Source organism: Emydura macquarii, unplaced genomic scaffold, assembly GCF_026122565.2.
Source record: "Emydura macquarii macquarii isolate MOO-44397 ecotype Brisbane River unplaced genomic scaffold, CSIRO-AGI_Emac_v2 contig_3219, whole genome shotgun sequence".
NCBI lineage: Eukaryota > Metazoa > Chordata > Testudines > Chelidae > Emydura > Emydura macquarii.
The window spans coordinates 418,771-433,095 of record NW_027133356.1 but is presented as its reverse complement, the minus strand read 5'-3'; the positions used below and the strand labels follow the sequence as shown (position 1 = coordinate 433,095).

The following is a 14,325-nucleotide window of genomic DNA, read 5'->3' as shown; positions in this document are numbered from 1 at the left end:
TCTATGATCCCTCAGTACTTAAGGAACAGGTTCAGGACTATTTAGAAAGATTGGACACGCACAAGTCCATGGGGCCAGATGCAATGCATTTGAGGGTGCTGAGGGAGTTGGCTGATGTGATTTCAGAGCCATTGGATGTTATCTTTGAAAGCTCGTGGCAATTGGGGGAGGTCCCTGATGATTGGAAAAAGGCAAATCTAGTGCCCATCTTCAAGAAAGGGAAGAAAGAGGATCCAGGGAACTACAGACCGGTCAGCCTCACCACAATCCCTGGAAAAATCATGGAGCAGGTCCTCAAGGAATCCATTTTAAAGCACTTGGAGGAGAGGAAGGTGATCAGGAACAGTCAATATGGATTTACCAAGGGCAAGTCATGCCTGACCATCCTGATTGCCTTCTATGAAGAGGTGACTGGCTCTCTGAGTGTGGGAAAAGCGGTGGACGTGATATACCTTGACTTTATCAAAGCTTTTTATATAGTCTCCCACAGTATTCTTCTCAGCAAGTTAAAGAAGTATGGGTTGGATGAATGGACTATAAAATGGATAGAGAACTGGCTAGAGCATAGGGCTCAACGAGTAGTGATCAATGGCTCCATGTCTAGCTGGCAGCTGGTCACAAGCGGAGTGCCCCAGGGGTCGGTCCTGGGGCCAGTTTTGTTCAACATCTTCATTAATGATCTGGAGGATGGGGTGGATTACACCCTCAGCAGATGACACTAAGCTAGAGGGAGTGGTAGATCACCTGCAAGGTAGGGATAGGATACAGAGTGACCTAGACAAATTGGAGGATTGGGCCAAAAGAAATCTAATGAGGTTCAAGTGCAGAGTCCTCCACTTAGGATGGAAGAATCCCATGGACAGCTACAGACTGGGGACCGATGAGCTAGGCAGCAGTTCTGCAGAAAAGGACCTGGGGGTTACAGTGGACAAGAAGCTGGATATGAGTCAGCAGTGTGCCCTGGTTGCCAAGAAGGCTTATAGCATATTGGGCTGCATTAGTAGGAGCATTGCCAGTAGATGGAGGGAATTGATTAATCCCTTCTATTCGGCACTGGTGAGGCCGCAATTGGAGTTTTGTGTCCAGTTTTGGGCCCCCCCACTACAAAAAGGATGTGGACAAGTTGAAGAGAGTCCAATGCAGGGCAACAAAAATGGTTAGGGGGCTGGAGCACAAGACTTCTGAGGAGAGGCTGAGGGAACTAGGTTTGTTTAGTCTGCAGAAGAGAGAATTAGGGGGGATTTGATAGCAGCCTTTAACTACCTGAAAGGGGGTTCCAGGGAGGATGGAGCTAGGCTGTTCTCAATGGCAGTAGATGACAGAACAAGGAGCAATGGTCTCAAGTTGCAGTGAGGGGAGGTCTAGGTTGGATATTAGGAAAACGTTTTCCCTAGGAGGGTGGAGAAGCACTGGAATGGGTTACTAAGGAGGTGGTGGAATCTCCATCCTTAGAGGTTTTTAAGATGCAGCTTGACATAGCCCTGGCTGGGATGGTTTAGTTGGGATTGGTCCTACTTTGAGCAGGGGGTTGGACGAAATACCTCCTGAGGTCCCTTCCAACTCTAATATTCTATGATTCTATCTTTAGAACAAGAGTTTCAGATGGTTAGTCACCATTTTTTTTTTAAAATAAAAACCACAATGTGGAGACTGCTTCAATATCCCACTCAGAAGATGGTTCATTTGTTAACTCAGATGGCATCCATGATCTTTACATGCCAGGCTCTGAGTGATACCTCTTTAGTACTGGTACTAAGGAATTTCAGACCTAGGATGGACAGTATGTAGAAAGTACTCAGTGTTGTTCTGAGGAAGGTTCATCTTTCTCTAAGACGATGGCTGGAACTTCAAAATGTCTCCAAGGGAATTTTGTTCAACCCACCTTCTCCTTTAAGAATAACCACAGGTGCATCAATGACAGGGTTTGGAGTGCATTTTCTCGATCTGTATATTTGAGGTCTTTGGAACAACCCAGAATTCCTATTACAAATAAATGTATTGGAAGCTGAGGGCAATGTGACTAGGTCCCAGAGCATTTCTCTCGCAGGTGGGAAATGAGGTAATTCAAGTGGCCATGGACAACACATGGGCAGTATATTAAATGAACAAAAAAGGAAGAATTTGATCATCTCAAATTTGCAGAGCCAATAAAACTTTGGGAGTCTAGTGTCCAGTACAGTATATACCCAGTTACCCTACACGTAGCGGGTCTGTACAGTGTGATTGTAGATCAGCTGAGCAGAGATTCTTTGCAGATGCATGAATAGTCTCTAAAATATTTGGTGATTCAGGATATTTTCAATCTTTTGGCATTTCTGGATGCAGACTTGTTTGCAACAATACAAAGTGTCCACATTTCTGCTCAAGAGCAGGCTCAGATAGCCTATCGTTGATTGATGCATTTCTCCTAGATTGAGGGAGAGGGTTTGATATATGCATTTCCTCCATTTCCCCTCATACTCAATCCTTAAAAAGATAAGTCAAGATTCAATCAGGCCGATTCTCATTGTTACAGTTAGGCCACAGGCAACAGTGGTAGACTAAGTTACTTCGTTTATCAAAGGCAATTACAAAATGCTCCTATTATCAGAGGATCTATGATCCCAATATAGGGGTAAGTTTTTCCATCCAGATCGCCAGTCATTACATTTGACAGCTTGGACACTAGATATTTGATGGAATTAGAAAGATCCTGCTCAGTTGAGGTGCAAAGTTTTAATTAATGTCAGAAAACTATCAATTAGAAAAAAATAGGAATTCAAGTTTTAAAAAAACGGTTTTAGGGACTGCTGGGAAAGGTGCTGACCCAGTTTGAGCTCCAGTACAATTTATTCTGGAATATGTATTACACTTAAAAATAAATGGGTTGTCTCTGCCCTCATTAAGGTTCATTTTGCAACAATGGCAGCATACCGTGCTTACATGAATGGGAAATCTATTTTTTCACATACGTTGGTTAAGAACATTTTGAAAGGACTATTGAACCTGTATCTCCCAGTGCAGGACTCTCTTGCTCCATGGAATCTGAATTTAGTTTTGACTTAACTCACGTTGTAATCTTTAGTGAGCTGCTCTTTGTTCTGCTTATCTGTGAAGACAGCTTTTGTAATAGCAATGACTTTTGCCAGAAGAATTAGTGCACTTACATGCATTGGGATGGTGGATTCCCCCTTATACTACTTTTTATAAGGACAAGTTGGTGTCTTGCTGTCTTGGGTGGCTCACGACCATGAGTGCTTACCTTAGAGCAGACCGTTTAAAGCAGGGCAGACACCCGAAACCGGTGGTATGTTCTATAATTAGTTTTTTACCAAGCCAGTAACAAGTATGAGCTCCTTAAGTACTACAGTAGTCTTATAATGGAGTCACAGACAGTCCCCTTAACACTCCAGTCTATCTAGCCACTCAGGCATGCTGGACTATGCAAGGTGTGCATTTACCCCAAAAATCATACACATTCCAGGTTACACCAGTCCCAAGAGACCAGGTTGATTTGCATCTTAGACCTCACACCAAAGACAGTGCTGGTAGCCAATTCTATAGTAAACTAACTAAAAGTTTATTAACTAAGAAAAATGAATGAGAATTATAGAGAGGTTAAAGCAGGCAAAGATATATGTACAGATGAATCACAGTCTATAATTCCAAATGGTAGCAGAGACACAGTAATCTGCCAGTTTTCCAAAAGTCTCTCAGGGTTACCCAGAATACCTCTGGGGATCTCCGTCTTCTCATTTGGTGGTTCTGCCTGTTAGAATCCAAACAGTCCAGAGAAGAAGAATTTTTCCTTGTGTCCATGCTTATAGCTGCTTCTCACAGAAAACAGGCTGACAGAGTCACTACCCATGTGAGCTCTTTCTTTGATGGCAGAGAGAGAGAGAGGGATGCATTTAGAATCTTTGATCATCACGGACAAAGACTACTTGCTTTGAAATGTGCAAGAATTAGCACTTTAAGAGGAAAGTTCTTCATTTGCATCACACAAGGCTTCTTTCTTGTTGATGGGTTATTTAGTTACAGGGGTATATACAGTTTAAATATTTGCTATTACATTCTAACAGGGTACAGATAAGTGTAAACAATGCAGGCAGCATCCCTTTGGTTGTCCTGAGGTTTGAACACCAAATACATTCTTAACAATCAGTTTGATCTGCACTAATACACAGGTGAATTAGCCTGGCTTCCAGCTGTGTTTTTATCAGTACTCTGCTGATGTCTAGGCACCGGTCAGAACTGGCACTTGGCTTATCAGTATCACAAATGGTATCACAAATGGTTCCACACCCTAAATTCCTTCCTAAAGTTATCTGAGTTTCATGTAAATCAAACCATTAATCTACCAGTGTTCTTTCCAAAGCCCCATTCATTTAAAGGGAAGGCCAGTTTATGGTTTGATCTTACAAGATACTAAAGCACTCTGACCCCAATAAAGCAAAGTATTTAACCATGTGCTTAATTTCAAGTAAAATAGTCCCACCAAAGTCAGTGAGTGCTCAAATTAAGCAGGTGCTTAAATGCTTTGTTGTGCTTGAAGTGCTCTCTACCTTGCAGAATTAAGCTTTTCCATTGTAAATATAGGGTTAATTTTTCAGGACGTTAGTTATGAGAGTCACAACCAAAGTAGTTAAACAGGTGAAATTTACTTATCTACCAGTAATTTTTCCTACTCCGAAGTAGGCACCTTGTGCTCTATGATAATTGCTTTATTCCTTTCTCATCTTCCGAGCACAGAGAGAGGCTCCTTAAAAACCTCTCTCTAGCTACACAATGGAAAGGGAAAGACTAAAGAACCTTTTGTACGATTGTCATATCAGTGCAAGTGATTATTAGAGGTGCACCTTTAATAATTGGAAGTGATGCGGTGAACGATCCAGTGAGAGAGATGCGGGGAAGAGAGCACATGCCCCTTGCAGCGGTCCACTATTGCAACAAAGAGTCTTGGTAAGGTCTGGAAGGGACGGGTGCACTGGAGATAGAAGGCCAGTGCGTGTCTGACCGCTAGGGAGTGTAGAGTTCTCTCCCTGTTTGAAGAGTGAGGCTTAGGACAGAAGATGGGGAGGTGAATGACCTTGGGCTCCTGGCTTCATCCGTCAGGTGTGGTGGAGCGGGGGGTGCTTCGGGGCTTTAGCCCTGCGGGGCTCAGGGCTTCAGCCACAGAGTGGGGGGCCCTCGGGGCTCCAGACTTCAGACATCCGGGGGTAGGGGGTGGAGAAGAGGAGAGGCAGAGGGAGAGGTTCAGGGCTTCACCTGCAGGGTGGGGGAGCTCAAGGCTCCGTGCAGGAAGGGCTTGGGGCTTCTGCACCACAGGGCGTCAGGGCTCCAGGCTCTGGGCTTCAGCCCCACAGCTCCAGCCCTGGGGCACTAGGGTTTGGGGCTTTAGATCCATGGGGATGCTGGGTCTTGAGGCTTTGGGCTTCAGCCCTGCTGCTCCACTCTGTTTCAGCTCCATGGGGAGTGCTGAGGCTTGGGGCTTCAGACCTACGGCTCCAGTTTCAGCCCCCTGGGTTTCCAGGGCTTGGGGCTTCAGCCCCACAGGGAGTGCTGGGCTCCAGGCTTCAGTCCCACAGCTCCGCTCCCAGTTTCAGCTCTATGGGGAGTGCCGGGGGCTCAAGGCTTTAGCCCGGCGACTCCAGCTTCAGCCCCATGGTGGGGTGCTGGGGCTTAGGGCTCCCGGCAGCTCTGCTCCCAGTTTCAGTCCCACTGGGACACCAGGGCTCAGGATGCTGGGCTTCAGCAGCAGGGCCCTCTGGCCCCCTGACACCGGCTCATGGCCCCTGACTGAGCATCGCTGCTCTATATCACTGTCCAATGCACTGTCTAACCCACCAGGACAGGGACAGAGATTAAATGGCTCTACTCTTGGAGTAACCAGCGTAACTAGAAGGATTATAATAGTGCTCTCTTGGCATCCAGCAAATGTAAACTGGATAGTGCTGATGGATTTTTTTAGTCATAGAAATGTATATTTCATTTTGTTTAAACACTTTAAGTTATGTTTATTTTCTTTTCAAAGATAAAATAAGGCACCCTGAAGAGATCCAGCTGTGGTGCTTATTGTATATTCACAATATGGGAAGAAGTAGCTAAGGATTGATTTGTGGAGACTGAGTATTAACACTTACGCTCTTGCATTGCAGCTGGGTGTGTTCCATCATCATGTTCTGGAAGTTTGATTTGAACACAACATCACATGTGGACAAGCTGCTGGATAAGGAGGATGTGACACTGCACGAGTTGATGGATGAAGATGACATCCTACAGGAGTGCAAGGCACAGAACCGCAAACTGCTGGACTTCATCTGCCAGCAGCACTGCATGGAAGAGCTGGTTAGCCTCATCACACATGAGCCTCCCACGGACATGGACGAGAAAGTCCGCTTCAAGTATGTGCACAGATTCTCTCCTTTATGGGAAGGAAAATGAATTGGAGAATTGGTTGCAGAAATTTTTCTCTGGTGCAACACTGATGAAACCTCCTGCCTTGGAGAAAGACCTTGAGATTTAGATTGTGAAATAAATATTTGACTATTTTGTGAATATTACTATATTACAATCACAGTATTCCAGTTCTTGCGCTGTTTTTTCCACATTACTCCATTGAGTTTGCACGCAATGTTTTAGCTAAAAATTCATCTCCTCTGTTTCTATTATTGGAAACTCTGGCAGCGGAGAGATTAGTTGCATTTCAGAATCTCTCCCAGGTTGTCATTCTGTGGTCAGAGTCCCAGAAATGATGGTAATGATGCTCACTGAGGAACAGGTTTATCGAGGACCATTGACTTAAAATCGATACAGTCCATAAAATATAGGGAACTCTCCAAGGAATAAATCCTTGGAATTTGTGGAGTTCTGCATACATAAAAATTGCAGAATTATAGAGGATGCACTAAAATAGTGAATGCACTTTTGGATTAGGGGTTGTGGAAAGAGCTTGCTCTTTTTTGTAGTGTTTGCTTTACATTTTTGTTTGTTTATTGTCTGAATTGTATTTACACATGCATACTTGACTAATTTACTCTTATTATGTGACCAAACTCTTTTGTTTTGGAGTTGGGGGATTTGCTGTTTTTTTCTTATACATTTATGTCAGAAAATCTGATATGCACATGCAGGTGTATGTAATTGCTCGTGGGATTTGATCAGGATTTGTTATTACCATTGTCACTAGAAATCTATAGTGGAAGAAACCTATAGTGACAGTGTTGTTAAGAATGTGTATGTAAGATAAGGAGGACTGGGCAGCATTTGCTTTAGGAGTCTAAGAACGTTCTGGGGGGCAGGGGAGAGGTATGTGAGTGATCAGTGCCAAGAGAATGAATCCATGAGTTTCACATGTCAGTGCAGAGCACTGTAATGCTCCATTTAATGAGACCTAGTTCTCTGAGTTCTCTTTCTTTTCAGTTTTGTCATGGTTGTCATCAGTATCACTGCCCAGCATCCTCACCAGACAGTTGGCACCTCTAATCTTATTGCTGTGGGCAGTGGAAGTGAAAACCTCTTCTTAGACCTGCACCCTCTTTGCAAATGGATCTGTAGTATTTTAAGGTTTATTTCTACCATGCCATTAAATGTGCATGATGTTTCACAGACAAAATAATGGCAAGTTACTATCCCAAGGAGTTTATAGTCTAAAGAAGATGTAACAGCCTGGGATTACTCTAAACTAAGAGTGAAGAGAGTGAGGGTTACAAATAAGAAAGATCATGAGATATGCTTATTGTTGTCTACTTACCTTAAACTCTTTTCATGGAGTCTTATGTGTTTGGCCTTTGTGTACTGTGGTTTGCCTTCCAACCTCAAACCATTCCCATACTTTCCAAAAGTGCATATTTCCACAAGGTGAAGTGTATATATAATACAGGCTGCTTCTTCGAGTGATTGCTCATGTCCATTCTATTATAGGTGAGTGCATGCCACCGTGCACGGTTCCCGGGACCTTTTTCCTCTTAGCAGATCCCATAGGGCCAGCTCTGGTTACCCCGGAGTCCCGCACGCATGCCGCAGTATGTGAGGCACTGCTGGCCCTATGCTCCCTCAGTCCCTTCCTTCTGCCAACTCCAGCAGTGGGGATGGGGGGTGGGATGTGGTGGGATGGGGAGTGGGGTGTTACTGGTGAGTAACCTTTTCTTCTTCGAGTGCTTGCTCATGTCCATTCCACTATAGGTGACTAACAAGCAATACCTTGGAGGTGGGTAGGAGTTACCAGTGAGCTGCCCTCAGCTGAATCCCACGTTCTCTGTCGCCTGCTGGGCAATGACGCTTGAGCTCTGGTTGAGTACGCTGCGATGGTTCCTGGAAGGGACACCCTCGCCTGCTGGTAGCAGAAATTGATGCATGATGTAATCTGCGAGGAGATGCCATCTCCTCTCCTCCTCCGAACTGTGCGGTTTGAGAAAAACACGGGGAGAAAATTATCTTGGTTACAATGAAATTGGGAAACCACCTGGGGCAGGAAGGCTGGATGTGGCCTCAACTGCACCTTACCCTTATAGAATATTGTATAAGAGGGCTCCAAGGTTAAGGTCCTAATCTTGAAGACCCTCCTAGCTGAGGTAATGGCCACCAGGAAGGCTACCTTCCCTGAAGGCATGAGCAGGGGGCATGAAGCCATGGGTTCAAAGGGGGGCCCCGTGCATCTCGAGAGGACCCAGTTGAGATCCCAGGGAGGCCCCGGATCACAGACCTGCGGGTAAAGCCTCTCAACCCCCTTGAGGAACCTCCAACCTGAGGATTTTAAATCATATCAGGACCTCCTGAGATGCATGGCTTCAGCCTTGTGTATTCAGACTGAGTTTGTTCAGAACACTCACAAGTCGGTAGATATTCTGCAGTCCACAGATCTAGGGAGAGTGGCTCTCTGCATAAATAAAGTGATCTTAGAACCGGCAAAAAATTTTTGGAACACCCCAGCACCCTTACCACTCACAGTGATTCATACTGATAAGAGATACTCTGTGCCTATGCATGGTTTTGAGTGCTTCCACTCGCATCTGGCACCTAACTCTCATGTTGTAACAGTGGCTAATGAGAGGTTGACACAGGGGAGATATAAGTTGACACCAAGGAAAAGGATTTTAAAAGATTGGACGTGTTGGGGAGTTGTGCATTTGTAAGAACATTACCAATAAGCAAGCACTCTTATCAAAGTATGACTTCGTAAATTGTGAAGCAGTGGCAGAATTTACAGATAAGTTGCCAGAATCCTCCAAGAAAGAGTTTTAAGACTTTCATTGCGGAAGGCAGTTTAGTGGTGAGGACATCACTACAGTCAGTTTTGGTTATGGCCTCTGCTGTAACAATGAGAAGGGCTTCATGGTTGCAGAACTCTAGTATAGCGCCTGAGGTCCAAGAGATGACTGAGAACTCACCCTGTGACGGTCAGTTTCAGTTTTCAGAGAAAACTGACCAAACATGACGTTCCTTTAAGTCCTTTTGAGCTATGCTGTGTTCATTTGGGGATTTTACCCTGGTGATAGAGGCATCACTTAACGTAGCAACAGCAGCAATATTGCCTTCAGCAGTTCCTTAGGTCAAAAAATCCCACTAGACATCGGGATTTCTCCAAAAAGGGGCATTTCACTCATTGAGTTTCAAGCCATTTCCTCTCCACTTACACAAGGCTTGGGATTCCTGCCCCATTGCTCTTCAGGGATCCCTCTCACAAGTCTGTGCTTCTTCACCAGGTGCAGACTTTCCGGCCTTCAGGGGCCATAGAGGAAGTTCCTCTTCAGAATCAGGGAAAGGGATTCTACTCTCAGTACTTCCTGATTCCCAAGTCCCAGCGAGGGATCAGACCTACCCTCAATCTCCACAGTCTCAACAAGTATATCAAACACATGAGATTTCGCCTGGTTACCCTAGCGACTATTCTCCCTTCTTTGAGTCATAATGGCTGATTTGCTTCCCTCAATCTTCAAGATGCTTATTTCCATGAGGTGATTTTTCCTAAGCCACAGAAGGTTTGAGATTTCTAGAGGGAGGTGAGCATTATCCATACACCGTGCTTCCTTTTGGCCTGTCCTCTGCTCTGTGGGTATTTACCAAATGCATGACTATAGTAACAGCATGTCTCAAAAAGGGGGATTCATGTCCTTCCATCCCTGGACTATTGGTTAGTGAGAGGCAAGTCCAGAGAACAAGTCCTCTGTCATGTCCAGTTTATGTTATGTCTCTTTGATTGTCTCGGCCTGATTTTGAACAAAGGAAAGTTTGATGTTCATACCAGTTCAAGAAATGAAGTTCATTGGGGCCCTACTAGAGTCTGAGTTCGAGAGCATTTCTGCTGAACGACTGGTTTCAAGCAATTTGTCTCTTGTGTCTGGCACTCCAATGTCAAGCTTCAAATATGGTCCATGTATGCCTGAAGTCATTAGGCCATATGGCCGCATGCATTTACGTAGTCTGGCATGCAAGATTGCTCCATCATCCTCTTCAAATGTGAAGTTAGTTTGTCATTCAAGATGTTAGTCCTTGGACAAGCTTGCTCAAGTGCCTCCAGCAATTCTGGATTCCCTGCAGTGGTGGGCGATTCAGAGCAATGTATGCCACGGTGTTTCTGTTGCTTGTCGTCCTGTGGTCAGAAACAGAGTCACCTATGCTTCCTTAGTAGGTTGGGGAGCATATCTAGGAACATTGAAAATTCAGGGCTTTTCGTCAGAACAGGAAGCTTCCTTTCATATCAGCGTCCTGGAGCTTCGAGCTACTTACAGTGCCTTGCTGAGTCTTTTGGGGTCACATCAATGGTGCAGTGGTTTATATACTCTCAGACAGCACCACCGCAATGCATTATGTGAACAGGCAGGGAGGAGACCACTCCAACCAGCTTTGTCAGGAGGCAATACAATTTTGACAGTTCTGCATTATTCTCATAGCTGCTCATTTACCTGGGATCCAGAATCACTTGGCTGATCACCTCAAGGGAATTTCTCCCAAAATCACAAGTGGTGTCTGAAGACCAGTGTGCTGAGGTCCATCTTCGCAGAATGGGGCATCCCGACTGTAGAGCTTTTTGCAGCCAGCGACAAGATGTGCCATCAGTTTTTCTCTCAAGTGGGTCTCAGTCAAGGCTCCTTAACCAACACCTTCCACTTGAATTGGAGATTGGTGCTGATATATGCCACCGATTCCACTCATTCCTCATCTTATTCTCAAACTGAAGATGGATTATGCCAAACTAATTCTCGTTGCCCCAGCTTGGCCAAGACACTGTTGATTCACTGACCACCTTAGTCTATTGGTTCAGCCTCCCATATCTCTTCCTCTTCATCTTGACCCTACTGACTCAGTCCCATGATGGAGTTTTGCATCCAGTGCTGAGCAGTCTGCACCTCACGGTGTGGATGCTGCATGGCTGGATGAGAAGGAATGCTGTTCAGAAGCTGTTAGACAAGCGTTACTCAGTTGTAGAAAACCCTCCACTAGAGCTACCTATTCGGCCAAATGGAAATGGTTTTTGATTTGGTCAGTATCCCAGGGGGATTCAGCTGAGGCTACGCTTGCATTCAGGAAATTTGGAGCATCTGCTACACCTTCAGTTCTGGTCTGTCTCTCAGCTCCTTGAGCATCCACTTAGTGGCGATCTCAGCATTTCATCCTCCAATTCAAGGAAAGTCAATTGTCTCCAACTCCATGGTAGTGAGATTTCTAAGAGGAGTTATTTGCCTCTACCTACCTGGGAAAGAACTGGTTCCCTTGTGAGACCTGAATACTGTGTTAGTTGCCCTGATGGGGCCTCTCTTTGAGCCCCTAGCAACCTGTTCTTTCTCTCTCCTTTGCCAAAAAGACAGCTTTTTTTGTTACTGTCATGTCTGCAAGAGGAGTAAGTGAGCTGCTGGCCTTAATAGCAGAGACCCAGTAGACTCAGTTTTTCAAAGACAAAGTGATCTTATGGCCCCATCCAAAATCTTTGTTGAAAGTAGTTTAGCAGTTTCACCTTAACCAAATAATTTACTTATTGTTGTTCTTTTCTATACTGCACTCAAATGCAGATGAACAGCAACTTTATACGTTGGATGTGAAATGGTGCTTGGCCTTCTACTTGGACAAGACTAAGCCTTTTCATTCATCACCTCATCTTTTTGTCTCCTGTGCCAATTGAATGAAGAGTCAGGCAGTCTCCATGCAGACTATTTCCAGATAACTTCCTGCATTATGACTGTCACGCTGTCTGGAGTGGTTGACAACCATGAGTGCCAACCTCAAAGCAAACTGTCAAGAAGCAGGACAGAAATCCCAAACTGGTTGTATGTTCTGTAATTAGATTTCACGAACTCAGTAACAGCTCCTAACGCACTAGAACAGTATTGCCATGGAGTCACAGACAGTCCCCTGGGCATTCCAGTCTATCTTGTGGCCCAGGTAAGCTTGACTTTGTGATAAATGGTTGGTTTACACCAAAAATCACAACAATATTTGGGTTGCTTCCAGTCCCAAAGGACCAGTCACTTACCTCTGGTCAGCTGTACTCAATTCTCAAGCCAAAGACAGTGCTTATAGCCAGTCCTGTAACAAACTAACTAAACATTTATTAACAAGGAAAAAGAAATAAGCATTATTTACAGTCTTAAAGCAGGTAAGCATATATGCATACACACAAAGAAGTTTGGTTTAAAAAGGTAATAGCAAACAGACAATGTATATCCTTGTGGGCTAATCCAGGAGAAATAGCTGGGGACTCCTTGCTTATTGTTAGAAATTCTCGCTCCTCAGAGTTCAAGCACCATAGGGACAAAAAGTTCTCCTTAACAGGCATTTTTATTCCCTTTCCCCAGGGTTCAAGCTGTGATGGGACAAGGGCTTGGGCACATACCCTCTTTGAGGTAGGGGGGAGGGGAAGCAGTCAGCAAAGTCTTTTGTCCACAATGGCTTGTCTGATGTCTGTAGACCTTCTTTTGTAGGGGAGGAGATAACATCTTTTTTGGTGAAATAGTATTTCACACTTGGGTAATGCATCTCACCTGACTGGGGGATTTACGGTCTTACCAAACTTCTTTATAGTGACAGAGCAAGCTTTTAAACAATTACTCATTGGAACATGGGAGACAGATATTATAAGTAGGATTAATACGTGCAGCATCCTACAAGCTATTCATAAGGACTAAACACATTCTTATCAACTTAACAGTGCTAACATACAGGTGAACTAGGCTGGTTTCCAGCTCTACATTTGTCAGCGTTTAGTGAGACCCAGGGCCTTGGCATGAACTGGCACTTGGTCTGCCAGCATCACAAGAACAGCATATGAAGTAGCTCAGACCACGTCTCCATAGAGGTTACAGGCTCATTCAACGAGGACCCAAGCAACATCAATAGCATTCTTCAGTGATGTTCTGATACTGGACATTTGCAAGGCTGCTACCGGGTCTCCTGTACATACTTTTGCCAAGCACTGTGCTGTTACTACTGCATCTGACTTAGGTGAGGTAGTACATGTTGGAAAGGCAGTTCTGCAGATGTTCTTTAAGTAAGCTCCGAGCCCTCCTCTTACTCTTATGGCTTGTGAGTCACTTGAGTGAAATCTACAACCACTTGAAGAAGAAAAATGATTGTTGCCTACCTGTAGGGTCACTGTTGTTCTTCAAAATATGGGTGCAGAAATGTATTCCCTGACCTGCCCTCCATCCCGTCTGCATTGGAGACCCAACTCTTGACGTTCGCTGCGAAGGAACTGTGGTGGTCAGGGCTGATGCTGCCCTTAAATATCCAAAGGAGGGGCTATTGGGCAAGAGGGCATAAGCAGTGCCCTATGGGTACTGCTGGGCAAAGTTCTCCAGTTTTGATGCGCTGCACCCACACCTGAGCAGAATACATGTCTGCACCCAAAATGCAAAGAACAAAAGTTACTGTACAGCTAGGTAACTGCCTTTTGTCTTCTGAATTGGGGTTGGAAGGGCTGATATTTTCCTTTTATTCTCCCAGTCTCGCCACTGATTTATTGGGCTCTGTCTTAGTGTCTGGAGAGTCATAGCCTGTAACTATAATTGAGGGCAATAACAATTGTGACTTTTATCAATTATGGCTGTTTGGGCTTAAACTGAATAATTAACTCTCCTCCGAAGCTGCCAGCATTCCACGAAGGGCCTAGTGGAATTCTTATAAGACATTAAATCACACACAGAAGAACAATCTTGGAGCCCTTATCCTGGCTTGTAAAGGATGCTGAGCTGCATTTTTGGCTAAATACGTTCAGTGGGAGCTCTAATGTAAATTTAATATCTGTTGCCATTGTCTTGAAATAGAAATCTACAGTTAAATTTGCAATAGTGTGCAGACAGCACCAGCAATGACTGTTACTTCCTTATCTGCAGACAGCATGCTTCACACTCA

General features: G+C 44.6%; 1 protein-coding gene across 3 annotated transcripts in view; it reads left to right on the top strand.

Moving 5' to 3' along the window:
* PPP6R2 (protein phosphatase 6 regulatory subunit 2) overlaps nt 1-14,325 on the top strand; it is a 147,285-nt gene that overhangs the window by 53,928 nt on the left and 79,032 nt on the right. For all 3 annotated transcript variants that reach the window (XM_067531404.1, XM_067531403.1, XM_067531402.1), the window contains exon 3: nt 6,138-6,383. In XM_067531404.1, the coding sequence (XP_067387505.1) occupies nt 6,157-6,383 (227 nt within the window). In that variant the 5' untranslated portion in view covers nt 6,138-6,156. The remainder of the gene's footprint in view (nt 1-6,137; nt 6,384-14,325) is intronic.